The 15,936-nt window shown below is 43.8% G+C and overlaps 1 protein-coding gene across 3 annotated transcripts in view; it reads left to right on the top strand.

Moving 5' to 3' along the window:
• Positions 1–15,936, top strand: part of LOC134806790 (protein kinase C-binding protein NELL1-like) — a 67,605-nt gene that overhangs the window by 47,861 nt on the left and 3,808 nt on the right. For all 3 annotated transcript variants that reach the window (XM_063780145.1, XM_063780147.1, XM_063780146.1), the window contains exons 3-16: positions 3,304–3,454; positions 5,098–5,386; positions 5,893–6,048; positions 7,954–8,085; positions 8,350–8,443; positions 9,324–9,515; positions 10,180–10,299; positions 10,638–10,777; positions 11,235–11,355; positions 12,018–12,239; positions 12,612–12,719; positions 12,905–13,047; positions 13,423–13,557; positions 15,194–15,334. In XM_063780145.1, coding sequence (XP_063636215.1) covers positions 3,304–3,454; positions 5,098–5,386; positions 5,893–6,048; positions 7,954–8,085; positions 8,350–8,443; positions 9,324–9,515; positions 10,180–10,299; positions 10,638–10,777; positions 11,235–11,355; positions 12,018–12,239; positions 12,612–12,719; positions 12,905–13,047; positions 13,423–13,557; positions 15,194–15,334 — 2,144 coding nt within the window. The remainder of the gene's footprint in view (positions 1–3,303; positions 3,455–5,097; positions 5,387–5,892; positions 6,049–7,953; positions 8,086–8,349; positions 8,444–9,323; positions 9,516–10,179; positions 10,300–10,637; positions 10,778–11,234; positions 11,356–12,017; positions 12,240–12,611; positions 12,720–12,904; positions 13,048–13,422; positions 13,558–15,193; positions 15,335–15,936) is intronic.

Raw genomic sequence — 15,936 nt, 5'->3', positions numbered from 1 at the left:
ATTTGCTCAGTTCCCGAAATTTCGCGGTTTTCCTCGAACCCCGAATGTTGCGTAGGTAGAGGTATATCGCAGTGTCTCATGGCTGTCCGGAGTCATCGAACTCTAGACGGGGAAGTTGGGAACTATGGGCCCGATTCGAACTTTACGATACGTCATTTAATAGATCTAAAAACGAAATGGATTAGATATGTCAGTGTCAAATGTGACGTTTCTTCAAACATAAACGTCACTTTTTACACTGATACATCTAATCCATATCGTTTCTAGATCTATTAATTGACGTATCTTAAAATTCGAATCGGGCAGTATGTCGTCATCTACTGGAATACGTTGTGTACTGTCCTGTAGATAAATAGTGGATGAAAAAGTGCCTGCTACGCAAAGTATCCACACGCATAGTGTGTTATGTAGCGGCTCTGACTAGACATGTTCTGCTACGGCCGCTACGGCGTAGCCTCAATTTTATTCAATTATTCTTGGACACGTTGTTCTTATCACTGTAAAGGCTTGTATAAGTATTATAAATTCATTATACGCGATATAATCCGTTTTCATAGTTTTATTTCATGATTTAATAAGTTATGTAGGTAGGTAAATGTAACATACAAATGCTAATTTAGGGAGATACCTATTCTTGAGATTTAACCCGTCCACCATACAACAAATTGATGCAAAGCAATTTGACCCATATTGATACTAACACACGTCTGATACTGAATCGCTACGCCCCAAATTTAGTTAGTGTCACACGTGTGATACTAGGGCGCTCCACGGGTTAATTAAATCACCCAGTTTCAGAACCTGTGGGCGCAGCACGGTTCCATTTTTATCGTCTATCACTATGCGCGTCCCTTTCGCACTTACGTACTTGTTAGAACGTGACAGGCATGGTGACAAGGGATAAAAACGCGACCGTGCTAAGCCGCCTGGTGTTAGTTTAAAATAACATACTAACGAAGAAGATAACGCAACATACCGAGAGACACGGCAGTGTACTAAACTATTGTCCACGTCCTGTCTTATCGAAACTTTAACTTTCGGATGACATGAAGTAATTATGATAACACTACATAGGAAAGTCACCCATCTATCAGCATAATCGCTTGCAATGAGGGAAATTCAAAGCCAATTCAATAATCCCTGCATCGCGTTAATAGGAAGTCGCATAAGTGAAATATATAAGTCGTGAAATCAACTGCACTGACCGCGTTTAGCGGCTCGTCCCTTCCGGGCGATTACTGTCCCTCACCCGTGTCGTGGGATAAAGTTCACTTCTCCCCCGTGATTTCAACCTCTATATTGCGCACTTTATTACGAGTACATGCTCGTTGAAACCGTCGCAGGCGCGTGCCAGTAAATATTGGCGATGATATGAATCGTAATAATCATAATGCAGAAATATTCTGGGGATGAAATATTGAAAATAAACCCTAAGTTATTTTTTATAAGTTAAGTCTATTCTGTCGATTCCAAACCATATACAATTTCGAAGCATATTTTATTTTTCTTTTAATTATATTTTTGTCAACAGGACAGTTCTTATGATGTGGTCCATAAACATAGACGCCATTTAGCGAAACTTTAGAAGTATTTTAGGCATATAATAATGATGTATTCGTATAGCTATGTATTTTAGTATATTTTTCCACAAATTAAGCATTTGCTTTGAAAAAGTAACATTAAGTGAAGTTGAATTTGCAAGTAGGTAATACGCAGTATTCAGCACAACCATCTTCGTTAATTATTATAATTTCGCAACAACGCTTTGGCGGCAGCTTTATTGCAGGCATATATCGATTTAGATTTAGATCTAATTGGATTTAAAATTTAATCGTTATTTAAGTCGCAAGAGCCAGCCCAGTGCGCATTGCAGATGTTGTTTTCGGTCACTGCAATGAGATAGACACGTAATTTTGGATTTGGCACAGATTTTATTTCTTCGGATGTGCACATTAAACTTTGCTTTCCAGTGAAACTGGATACCTAACTACATGCACACAAAGTTCTATAAAAAATTTAAACCACTTCGTCGAAATAATCTGACTATAAAATGCTTATGAAGAGAACGTAATTAATAAGTACGGCCAAGAACTTTATTACCATTTATAGGTACCTTCCTGTAACTTGTCACAGTGAAACAAATAAATAAATATAAACATATATTTATTAACATTTTTATAACATAATAAAAACACTATAAACTAATACTATAAATAAAAAAAATTACCTAAGACGTAGTCGCTCGGTAGGGTGCCCAGAAGGTTGGCCGCATTGCCCCGCTGGATAGCAATGCCGATCCGTTGGGCAAAATATTGGCCAGCCCTCTGGTCACCGGAAGCCTCTATGAGGCGCTTTGACAGCTCCTCATAGAGGCGACGCGCGCTAATAAATAAATAATAATAAATAGGTACCAATTAAAATAACGTTAACTCGTTCATATTTACAAATCTCACTGAGTTACAAAATACACAGTGTCTCTGCGTTACGACTGTAATATAATTCTCCGGTAAATTCGTATCATGCATTTACACCTAATAAGACATTAATTAACATAATTCCAGTTCGCATGCAAACTAAGACAATTCGTAAATGGAATAGTTGGTGCTGGCGGGCCGCCAATAGTGAACGATCGTTATGAGCCAAGGACTTGCTGATCACGGCAGCGCGGCGTGCGGTGTGCGGCTCCGCTCCGATCGTATCGCGATTTATTGCACCGCAAACCGGGCCTAAGGTCGAAACCAACCAAATTATATTATATGACTGGAACCTACCTAAAATGCTGAGTCTCTGAATAATACGAGTATGTGTATGCGATTACTTCTAAACATTAGCAAGAAGGATACCGCATTTACATTATCTGAAATAATGAAAAAGATGAATATCGTTCCGATTTCATACTGAATATACTGATTCATCTATAACTTATTCATTTCAGGGCATTACCCCCCTCTTCCTATTCAATGGATGAGTTTTGATGAGTATATACATATAGCTAATAGCTTCTTTTCGAGGTTTCATCTGCGGACAAAATCCAATTATCGTGATAAAACTATCCTAAGTATGTGGATTCATATTATCTCCATGTCAAATTTCACCTAAGTCGGTTCAGCGTTTAAAGCATGAAGTAGAATAGACAGACAGAGATATTATCGCAGTTTTAATATTAGTAGGGATTATAGCAGCTGTCGAATTATTTTGTCATTACAGTTACTTATTACTTAATTAAAACTTTGTAGGTAATGTAAACAGAGTGCTTGTAGAATAATGTGTTATACTCGTATGCTGAATTTACTTACATTGCAGGGGATTCGCGGTCGCTGCAGGTGGAAGGCGCGGCGTTCGAGCGCGCCGCCGAGCTGCTGCGCAGGTCGCCCGAGTTCACGGTGCTGGCTTCCCTCAAGCAGGAGCCCGCCAACTCCGGCACCATTCTCTCTTTCTCCCACGGGTACAACAGGTACGACCCTTCTTCCTCTTAATGTTACCTCTCTATCTCTAAAACAAAACACACACTTACGTACAAATTTACAAGTGCGACAGAGAGGCAACACGTCGAACTTGGTTCGCGGTAGGCCCTCTGCTCACTACTCTGCCGTCAACGGCCTAATGTAAACGGAATTATTACCTAGTTAGCTTCTGAATGGACGCGACCGCATCGTCTGCGTGGAATGATGATGACAAAACTATCCTATCTCCTTATCCCGGGCCTCAAACTATCTCTATGCCAAATTCCATTTAAATCGGTTCAGCGGCTTAAGCATGATGAGGTAACAGACAGACAGACAGAGTTATTTATGATATTAGTAGGGAAGTAGGAGATACATTATAATGATCCGTAAACAAATTTAACAGAGGCGGTCACTTTATTATATTATGTATGTATTTCTATTTAATTATACAAGTGTTAATACGTCGCCGAATATACCTATAATATCTAGAGGTTACGCCTGACCTGCGCCATTTGCTAAGATTAAGAATGTTAGACAGTAACTTTGTTGATGTTTTTGCTAGAAATTTGATTCCCTTAATGTTATTGCCATGATTACAAAGAGTCACGAAATGCAGTAAAGCAATGATTGATTTGCGCGTTGTAAAGACAGCGATGCGTGTCGCGAACGGCCGGCGTAGCGCCGCGCCAATCAAGGGACTCCCCGCTGTGTTACATGCGCGTGATTGATTGCTATGATTTAATGACGCAATTCGTTTGATGTCGGGTAGAGGGCCATGAAGCACCGGCACGAACGGGGCGCCGCGCGCGCCCGGCCACGGCGGAGCGGACCACGGCGGGCGCACTGACGGTGAGTTCTAGATCTCAACATCGCTGCGCGCGCACGCATCTCGCTTCCCCGGCGGCATTCGTGCGCGCGCATAGGGGAGTATCATGTATCTTGGAATGTCCTGTGCCTCGGAATGTCCTCCTCGATCCATCCGTTGACCCCATTGCGCTCACTGTGACCTCTGCATGGCCGTAATTGTGCGGGGCGGGCCGGCTTGCATGCGTCCGCCCGGGCCCGTGTTCCCGCCGACCGTCTTGTGTTCTGTGTCTTGACGTGCTGTGTTCTGTATCTGTCTAACCCTCACGCCCGACTCTCTGTTTACTGGCTGTTGATGTTTGTCGTGCCGCGCTCGCGCCGAGGGGACGCCGCCGGGCTCGGCCGCACTTGCATTCCAAGCGACATGGGAATCCATATTGTGCTTCTCGTTCTGTGTCCGACGGTAACCTCGGCTCACGCCCGTCGCGTCGGCGCACGGGCGTCCACAAGGCGCTTCTCCGCCGGCCGAGGAGAACCCCGTGAAAGATATCGGACACATGGCGAGAGTTCTGTTTCTTTGTAGCAGTGCTATGAGACACGTCAGCTAGTCGACACGATCGCGATTAGTTCCGAGGTACATGGTCCCCTATCCTGGCCGAGCGATATTGAGATGTAGAGCGAGCCGAGGTCCGCTCGCGGTCGTGCGCCGTACGCTGTCCGAATATTTTTCTTGTTTGCTTTGTTTATGTGTACCTCGGAACAGTTCGCGAGAGAGCGGCGGAGACATTCCGAGCGATGTCGCGGCGCGACCTCAGGTCTCGCTGAGTAGAGTTGACGCGGTGTGCAGGTACCTGGAGGTGCAGTCGAGCGGACGCCGGGACGAAGTGCGCCTGCACTACGTTGCGGCGGGAGAGGCGCGCGAGGCGGGCGAGGCACGCGTGGAGACGTTCCCGTTCCGACTCGCGGACGGCGCGTGGCACCGCCTGGCGCTAGCCGTGTCGGGCGCGCAGGCCACGCTCCTCGTCGACTGCCATCCACTCTACCGCCGCCTCATCGCGCCGCCCGATCGGAACTTCACGCAGCCGCAACTCACGCTCTGGGTCGGACAGAGGAATAGCAAGCATTCATTATTCAAGGTATTATTTTTGATTCAATAGTGTTGACACAATGTTAAAATTGATAAGCTGTGATTGCCTTTAAGTGGAGGATCAAATTTAAACGACTATATATTATAACGAATCCCTATCCCTAATGCCATCAGTCTGTTGGTGATCCTAATACATAAACAAATCCGATTTAGCTGTCACTTATCTTTTATCTTATTTATATTAATACAAGTAATTGTCAAAAAGAATCGTGAGCAGTGTCTAATATCATGGTATAATAATATACTCCGCCTGGTACTCCATTCCCGTCTTTTCTAGGTCACCTAACTGACACGGGCCTACGTCATCATGCGACAGCGCTATATGATAATATGCGATAGCGCTATATATAGCGGCCATGTTGTTGTGACGTAGGCCCGTGTCACTCTGGGAATGGAAGACCATGTTTTATTAGACTATGTCTAATATGAACTAACAAATTTAAAATTTCACATACAACTACAAGCTTAATGTAACTAAAATTGCGTACATTTCAGGGTACTCTACAAGACGTGCGGCTGGTGAGCGGGCCGCACGGCTACCTGGCGCAGTGTCCGGGGCTGGACTCGGAGTGCCCCACGTGTGGCCAGTTCGCGCTGCTGCAGGCCACCGTGCAGGAGCTCACCACGCACATCCATGACCTTTCGCTTAAGGTAGGCCTGATTCGTCGCTAGAGAGATTGAACCTGAGACCTGATCTCAGTATAAAGGTACTCGCCCTTCGACCTCGCAGCTATGATTTTAGAATGTTGGTTGGGTTCCTATGGGGGGGTATAAGAGAACCTCACGTGTATTTTTCTACAGTGCACGAAACTAAGAAAAAAAAAACCTACCACATGAGTAGATACTTTTTCTCGGTTTCGTTAAACATAAATCTTCACTCTTCATTTCAAAATAGCGAGTCTATTTAACGAAAATAGAAAAATAAACATTTTCTGATTTTATATATACAATTAGGTCGAATGAAAATAAATCAAAAAAATACACGTGAGGTTGTGTGGGGGTAGGGGGGTAGCCAAAAACCTCACCAAATATCAGCAAGGGGGAGGGTGAGGGGGGGTCAAAAAGTAGCTGAAAACTAGTGTCCGACCGAAACATGTTTTTTTGCCGAAACCGAAACCGAAACCGAATGTTCGGCTTTGGCTCTAGTTTCGGCCGAAACCGAAACCGAAACCGAACCTTTTGTAGACTTGTTAAAATCGTTGAAAAATTGTCATAAAACCGCTTTTACACACATATTATGGGGCTGTCAACACCCAATGCCCTTGAAATTGATGTTACTTAAGCAGTTTTTTAAGAAAATTACTAGAGTTAGACCAAGATAATTCTGCAACGATTTTGATAACACACGCAGTGCAAGTGTTATTTTAAACGCCAAAACTTCTATGAAATTATGACGTTTAAATAACATTTGCACTAGTTGCACTGCGTATGCTATCAAAATAATTGCAGAATTTTCTTGGTCTAACTCTATTCATTCACCAGTCAAGCCAACATGATTGCAGATACAGGTTGAAACAAAAACGCGAGCGCAGCGAGCGCAAATTTTTTGTTGACAGTATCGCAAGGCCGGGTACCGATCTTCACCTGGGCCTAAACGTCCGAAGTGCCCCAGTGAGGCGAACTTTCATGCGAAGTCAAAGCCGTGCTTCAGGCTTCAGGATAAGTAGTTGAGCACAGACTCCAAGCAATGTCCATTGTATTAAAAAGCGAGTCCTGGTGCGACTTTCAATCCGAAGGTCGCAAGGTACAAACCCCGGCCACGTACTCTTGACGTACTCGTACCAATGAGTTTTTCGGAACTTTTATACTAAATATAATTTTGATATTTACCTACTATTTGCATTTCGGTGAAGGAAAAACATCGTGAGGAAGCCGGACTAGTCCCGATAAGGCCTAGTTTACTCTCTGGGTTCGAAGATCAGTCTGATGGCGGTCGCTTTCTTAAAAACTAGTGCCTACGACAATTCTTGGGATTAGTTGTCAATTGGACCCCAGGCTCCCATGAGCCGTGCCAAAAATTCCGGGACTACGCGAGGAAGATGATGAGTTTTCTTATTATTCCTTTGCCCAGGCCCAGTAACATGCGACAGTGCTAATCTCATTTACTCCGATACAATTAGACAGTGTGCGCGTTATAGGTATTAACAGCCTCTTAAGTCTGCGTCAACCGTCTAGTGGCGCCCTCATTAGTGGAATTGTGTTTTATAATAAACCAATTAATTTCTGTACCTATACATGAATCAGTATATGTAGGTACATCTTAATAAATATTGTTGTCCTACTTATTCCCCAACTTTTGGTCTTTGTCACATAGTTTAGTTTCATAGTACGAAGTACCATTTCGTAAGTTTCGGCCCGGCCGAAAGGTTCGGCCGTTTTTTGGCCGAAACCGAAACTACAGCCGAAACATGATTTTTTGGCCGAAACTGGCCGAAACCGAAACCGAAACCGAACCTTCGGTCGGACACTACTGAAAACACCTCGGGTGATTTGTGCACAACCCCTTACTTCGAATCTTATCGTAAATTATTAAATACCTACTTACGCAATTTCCAGCTGGTGGGCGCGGAGGCGCGGCTGGCGCGGCTGGAGCAGTGCGACTGCCAGAAGTCGTGCTACTCCAACGGCTCCGTGCACGCCGACGGCGCCACCTGGAAGTCCGGAGACTGCAATCGCTGCTCCTGCGTGGTTCGTTCATATACAACCTTCATTTATTTCGTGATCAGCAGTTCAATAGTTATCTTGAGATCCGTTGCAAGATATTTACCCTCGTCTGTTATAAAATTCAGACATTTTAAGTACCTACATAAATAAAACATCGTACACGTGGGTAAATCATCTATTTGAAGAACGTTTTTTTCCTTGGATGGGGAGGGACACTGTGTGTTGAAATATGGCTGCTGTCATGTTACGTCCTTACTTGGTTCATTAAATTATATGTTCTACTTTCAGCACGGGGAAATAACGTGCAGGCCAGTTGAGTGCGAAAGGACCGACTGCAAAAACCCAGTGCTGCCTCCTGGAGCATGCTGTCCAACGTGTTTAAGTAAGTGTTGTACCTACAGTCAGCATCAAATATATCGTAAGACGCCTTTGTTACCATAAAAATAAGGATGGGTTTCGTTCGATATATTTATTTGGCTTCCTTTGCAGTCACTATTTATTTTGTTATTTTAAGCCTGGCCAAATCAGAATGAAAACAAAATCATTTGCTTCGTTTCCCCGGTCAGTCACATTATTATTTCTTAGATACATTTAACTACTTCTGAGATGAATGGCACTTAACCCGTAGTGGGCACATTCATTATGTTGCCCGTTGTGGCATAGGCTACGGCATATACCTTAATATCATACGATAAACGTCAACTGAGGGAACTTTATTAATGAAAGGACGCTTAGCACGTGGCATAAGAACAAGCGGGTCAATGTACGAAATTCCTCATGCTAATCGTCCTTTCTTTGCCCATTTTTTAGGGTTCCGTACCCAAAGGGTAAAACGGGACCCTATTACTAAGACTCCGCTGTCCATCCGTCCGTCCGTCCGTCCGTCCGTCCGTCCGTCCGTCTGTCACCAGGCTGTATCTCACGAACCGTGATAGCTAGACAGTTGAAATTTTCACAGATAATGTATTTCTGTTGCCGCTATAACAACAAATACTAAAAAGTACGGAACCCTCGGTGGGTGAGTCCGGCTCGCACTTGTCCGGTTTTTTATTTTTGTAACAATGTAACAGTACATTAAGGGTCGGTTGCACCAAAATGTTCGCATCGTTAAAGAGTTCGCAAAATTTTTATGTATGGAAAGTTTCATAGTAAAGCGCCGGGGCGCGCCGGCTGACGTTGATCAGTCTGTCAAATGTGATTGGTGCATCTGGTCCTAACTCGTTGCTTCACCGCACTCAAAACGAAATACGTTTCGTGCCCAGGGCACTGCTTGCTGAAGGGTACGCTATACGAGCACGGTGACCGGTTCGCGCCGAAGGAGTGCGCGGAGTGCGTGTGCCACGACGGCAACATGCAGTGCACGCGCGTCGACCCCGACAGCGCGTGCCCGCCGCTGCCCTGCGACCCGCCCGACCAGTTCACCGTGCCCGGCGAGTGCTGCAAGTTCTGTCCGGGTGAGTTCATCTTCATATTTCATTACCAGCCATTGGATGTTAAGATGCATACTTACCTAAACTTTTACGGCGCACTTTATGGTCCCCTACCTGAGAATGTCGAAGATCGTGTGCATCTCCTTGATACGGAAGGAATAGCTACAAAAACAAGCATTAAGTATTAACGAAAGTCAGTCGATAGGTATCAGATACCACACATCTCTTTGAGTTCTTGATCCTGTAGGCGAAGAATTTATTCAAGCGTAGATACGAGGCTTGTCAGGCTGATCATGCTTAGCAAGGCCAAGGCCCTAGAAGTCTTACTTGTATAGAAAGTTCGACCCCACCTCGCATAACAACCGTAAAGCGTAGTAGGTTAGCAAGAACTTGCTGCATGCAATTTTCATTACATTGCGGTATCTGATCATTTGATCAAACTTTTGAATGCAGTTATTACTAGCTCGTCTACGCCTCGCCTATGTGACATCAATTTTAATCACCTTGAAATTGAATGTTCGAGAATACCTACGAGAAACAATAATGAGTTCTTGAACATCACATACGATTGTTATCTATGCGTGGTATGGCAGAATTGTACCAATCTCTTAATTTTACCTTCGTGTTGACAAACAGCCTCACAATTTAATTTGTTCCATAATATATGACTCGGATTTCTCAATTTCAGGAGTGGACTACTGCAGTATGGGGCACACATGCGACGAGAATGCGACCTGTATGAATCTCAACACCAAGTACACTTGTAAATGCAACCAGGGCTTCGAAGGCGATGGCATTACTTGTGAAGGTAAACTCACTCAACCCACTGTTGGGCTTATAGGATTCTGGTGGACTGCAGCTTCAAAAACTAAATTATTTTAGGGCAGAAGTTGCGACCTATGAAAATGACGGCTTTTATTAATTGAATCGAGTGAGTGCACGTAAATTTTGAGTAAAACTGTTACTTATGCTATTGCTGATTGTCCTATATCTAGATATGATTAAAACTTGAGAACGTGATGGTGGATAAGAACTATTACGAGAGGTACCTAATTTTCTGTAGAACACTATATCCGAATTTGTTCCTTGAAAAACTGTTCGGAAATTAGTTTCAATTTGGTTAAACAGTACACCGTAATATTTCAGATGTGGACGAATGTAGTGAAGCCGGCGGTCTGTACGGACACCACTGCCACTCCAACACGCGCTGCGTCAACTTGGTGGGCGGCTACGTCTGCCAGTGTCTGCCCGGATATACCAGGAGAGACAAGTTCAATTGCGTCGAGGTAAACTTATTGATAACAGCTCTTCCAAGCAGCAGCTATACCCATAAGGGCAAGCAAGGAATATATATTTGTTCATATTTAACTGTGTTTTGATACGAGTATATACATTATACGATACGATATTTCAATAATCGCGGTTCGAAAGATTCTAGACACCATGGTAGGTATCTGTCATCAGCATTAACTAGGCATTTTATCAATACGCATATTACGCTTTGAACCATGGAACCATGGAACCATGGAACGCGAACGTGAGGCATCAAACTAGCAACTGTCGGTATTTCTATGCGTTTGTGTAGATGCTTGTTTGATAAGGGCAGCATGCGGTCGATTATGTGGCGGTCAAACTACAGAAGAGAAGACTTTGGACTAGACAAATATCTCCTGATAATCTTCAAAATGATCGATGCGTCGCGATCGATTTACTTACCTAAGCGTTGGATATCGGGTGCTGCAGGTGGACGAGTGCGCGGGCGACACGCACGGCTGCCACGAGGCGGCGGAGTGCAGCAACACGCCCGGCTCCTACACGTGCCGGTGTCGCGACGGCTACGAAGGCGACGGTTACACCTGCACGCGTGAGTCTCATTCATCTAAATGCACGTATCTTAATCTGGAAAAAAGGGGGTTCTAAAGAAGAAGAAGAATATGTATCTACTGCCACTACGGCCAATTTAATAAAAAACACACACAAAAACTTACCATAAAAATAATATGTCACCATCACCCATATAGGTATCACCTTGCTTTCTTTAACTTATACCTAAAACAGACAGCTTTTAAAATTTACAATGTGACCACAATTAATTTTTCACCTCAGCAGCTCGAACAAGGGTACTTTGCTTCTTAAAAACGGTGAGCAAAATGCGATTTTGCTCACTGAGTGAGACAAAATGACATTCAAGTGACCTTTATAGTCAAATGTCATTTCAACATGCGGGGTCTAATACAAGTTCGATATACTTGGGTTCTATTATCTCTGTCCCTCTAGGTATGTTCTCACTGCTTAGGGTGAAAAATTTTGTGTACTACACGAGATCAAAGTTATTTACATCTCGTGCGCTTTTGAATCCCTTACTACGCTCAAGATTCTAAATTAGTATTATAGAATCTTTCGCTTGCACGGGACTCAAAATAAGCACTCGAAGAAATATCAAACTTTGATCTCTTGTTGTACAAATAACTATAGATACCGAGCTACATAGTTCTGTGATGTGTACTGGAGGATTCCCGGTTGCAGCGATCTGCACGGGCGGGTGCCTGAACGGCGGGTCGTGCGCGGCGCCGGAGCGGTGCGCGTGCGGCGGCGGGTTCGGCGGCGCGCGCTGCGAGCGCGACCGCGACGAGTGCCGCGAGCCCGACGTGTGCGCGAGCAGCGCCGACTGCGTCAACACGCCCGGCTCCTACTACTGCGTGTGCCGCGCCGGGTACCGGAAAGACCCGTTGCGGGACCATTGTGAAGGTGACTCGTTTTTGTTGGCTATAAGGGTACCTACACTGTGTGCATGACGAAAAAATAAAGTTTAACATACTCGCTGATCCGCTTGTAAATTCCGAAATGTGCTCGATTTTAGAAAATCCGTATACTGTATATAAGGTTTTCTTTTCTCAAAATTTGACAAATCCAATAAGGAAATTTTCAAGAGCAAATTCTGCTAATTAATCATAACCACAAATATATTTGTATACTGATATTCTTAATTCAGCCTGCCCTGACGGGTCGGCTATCATTGCTCGGAGCAATGCTGAGCCGGACCGAGCCGAGTTTGCCCGAAGTCAGGAGGGTCTCCCCAATAATTAAGCAAGCACTTGAACATTCACCTTGATGTTGCAGATGTAGACGAGTGCGCGCTAGGCGAGCACACATGTCCGAAGCACGCGCGCTGCGTCAACACCGACGGCGGCTTCAGCTGCGAGTGCGAAGTGCCCGACTGCGAGTTAGGTCAGTACGTCAGCGTACCACCGAAATAATTATAATGCCTATAGGGGAAGATTATGAATTAACACCGGGGTTTTGAAAAAGCCACTTGCGAAGCGAAAAAATCCAAAGGGCTCTTTCTTGCTTTTTCATCCCAGACTTCCCCTACACAGATGAAAAGTAATGATAATGAGTGAGACATGTCGCAGGATGCTGGTGGCAGGGCGAGATGAAGCGGGACGGGGCGCACTGGAGCGAGGCGGGCGGCTGCCGCGCGTGCGCCTGCAGCCGCGGCGTGGCCGCGTGCCGCCGCGCGCCCTGCGCCTGCGACGACGCTAACTCCACCGCGCAGGTAACACTGCTGGCGGCTGGTGGCTGGTGGCCCGCTGCCAGACCCAGACAATATTCATTACTAGATTGTGCAACAGAGCAAGACTTGCAACTTTAATTGCCTCGGACAAAATGTGTATATTTAGAGTAGAGGTATAGGTACCTACATTCTCCTTAGATTGCTAGGAAAATGTTAGATATGTACATAAATGGAATTTCTGGTGCTGAATCCAGCTGCACTCTATTGTCAAGTCAATAAGGGTCTTAATTAGATGATGTCACTTTATGCACTAGAGTGTTTACACAGCCAACTTACTCTATCACAAACTAGAAATACCTAATTTGGTGCGCATTAAAAATACCTAGTGTTTACTGAATCTTGTGTTGTATTTGCCAGGTGTTGGGGTTCGCTCCGGCGGCATGCTGCCCGCACTGCGAGCCGCGGTTCCACTGCCGGCACCAGGAGATGCACCACGTCACCTTCCGCAGCGGCGAGCGCTGGCTCTACCAGTGCCAGATCTGCGAATGCCTGGTTGGTATCACTCACTCACTTAAGTACGGTCAGCCAAGAAAGTGGTGGTCTTTACTTTCTTGACTGACTGTACCTATTTCTTTTTCCGCTTAAACCAGTCGTGCGGTTGTCAGGTTTTTTTGGAAGTACATATTGAATAAACTACAGGTCATATAGTTATTTGCAAACATATTGGCACGGGCACGGCAGAAGTCTTACGCTGTATCCGCGGCAATATGACAACTGGCCTAGGACCGACAACCGGCGCTTGACTCCACGTATACATAAGTAGAAGTAGATACATAAGTAGAGCAGGTTTACACGTCCCGTTATCAATCGATTCATAGTTTCGGACCAAGCTATTCTCCAGGGTGATGACAGTATTATATTATGGCACTTCCAAACTTTGTTACGCCTTGCTTGGTCGAGTTTTGCGCACATTTAGTGTAGTAAACGAAGCAAGTTGTTGTATGGAGACCCATGCATTAATTTCTCAGTCGATGAAATTTTGCTTGGTTATTGTATAGTATGAGCCGAAACTAACATATAAATATCAAAAAAAAAAACCACTCCTAAGTTAGGTATTTATACGTAAAAATACAAATCTGTTTATATATTGAACCGAGTAATTCCTCCATCCAAAATTATTTTACGAAATAAGTTATTTGTATCAGTATGTGATACTAGAAAAAAATCTAAAACTTTTGTCAAACATGAGAATATTTTTTTTACGATAATTCCTTTTTTGGCGCTCATTTTCATCGGAAAATTGCTCTGCCATTTTTTCCTTCTTATATGATCTTAGAATATAATTTGGCGTAGTGGGTAAGAAAATCCAAAAAAAAATGCATACCCAAGTTTATGTATTTTAGAACTATGTATAAAAAACTGAGAGTGGAAAATTTCTCAGCCTGATTTCTTTTTAAATATATACTAAGTAGTCACGTATATACTTAAATCCAAAATATCCAAAAGAACTGTCATCCCTTGTACACCCCGCTCCCTATACTGTACACTGCTCCCGATATGTTTAGTTTTGAATACGCTCGTTATTTTTTTGGATGTTTTTATAGTTGAATGGAAAGAAAACTGTGAACTTAATTCAATAAATAAAATGGATAGAGAAATTTTCCACAGCGAGTAAAAAGGCAATTTCTGAAAAAAAGTATAGTTACATGGAAAATATTTTAGATTTTCAATTTGTATGTATAAATCGGCAATAAAATGGCATTCCAGTGAAAAAATTAGACTGAGCAATTTTCCGGTCCAAGCCACGCCATAAAATTATATTTTGTTAATATTGGTATTTCTGCGGGGATTTTTTTTTTGATATTTCATATATTGTTGCAATACGTTACATGAACATGTCCGGAGAAGAAAGTTTAAACGGAGCAATTTTCCGTAAAAAGATATTAACGATTTAAGACTTTAGGTATTTACTTAAATACTATTATTATTATTCTTTGGAAATTTATACAATACTTTTTATTTATTGATACTTTATCATACTGTAAAGCTTTTTCTGGCTGAGGAATTACTGCGGGGTCCACTACCTTTATTTACTACACTAATTAGCATATAATTACATTGGGCTACCGCGTAAACGATGCGTGGTAACCTCCAGTACGGTAGGTCCCTGACATGTCGCATGTTGCAGCTGGGCGAGGTGGACTGCTGGGAGCCGGCGTGCGAGGAGAGCGGCGCGTGCTGCGCGCGCGAGGGAGCGGGACAGGGCGCGTGGCGCGCGCACCGCCTGCAGCTGGCCGGCTGCCAGCTGCCGCACTGCCGCGCCTGCCAGGTGCCTACACACACGCCCGCCCCCGCCGCCTGCCCGCGCACACATATACACACTCTTCTAACTCTAGTCGCGCCAGAAGCATGCTAACGTTTGTCCTGAGAACTCTTCAAATATTTTATGCGCCAGCCAGTATAAGTTTTTCTTACCGTTCCACGGCCTGAAGCTCTTGTAACCTAGCAATTTTTTATTGGCCAAAGAATTTGACATATTCTACTCATGTGGGAAATGGAACGTGTGAAACAAAATGAATAAGACTGAAAAGTATTGAACTGTCATTAAAATCATCAAAAGTACCTAAATAAGTGGAGCGAAAAGAGCTCGATTTTATCATTCGATGCATTCCGATCAACTTTCTTTCTGGCCTAAAGAAGATGAACTTAATCAATAACAATAATTCCTACAACGTAGGTACTACAACTAGTGGAAGGGAAACTCTCAGATTATTTGGCACTCTGACCTCCACCGATAAATAACTGCCTGTGATAAAGACAATATAGCAAGCTAACTTTTACCGGGCCTATAGCTATCTATTTATAACAAAGATAAGACAGTTTTCTGAGAAGTGAGAACTGAGTAAGTATGCAGGTTATCAAACTAATGCT

The sequence above is a fragment of the Cydia splendana genome, chromosome 3 (assembly GCF_910591565.1).
Source record: "Cydia splendana chromosome 3, ilCydSple1.2, whole genome shotgun sequence".
Lineage (NCBI taxonomy): Eukaryota > Metazoa > Arthropoda > Insecta > Lepidoptera > Tortricidae > Cydia > Cydia splendana.
The sequence above is the reverse complement of the archived record's forward strand: the minus strand, read 5'-3'. Positions and strand labels throughout refer to the sequence as shown.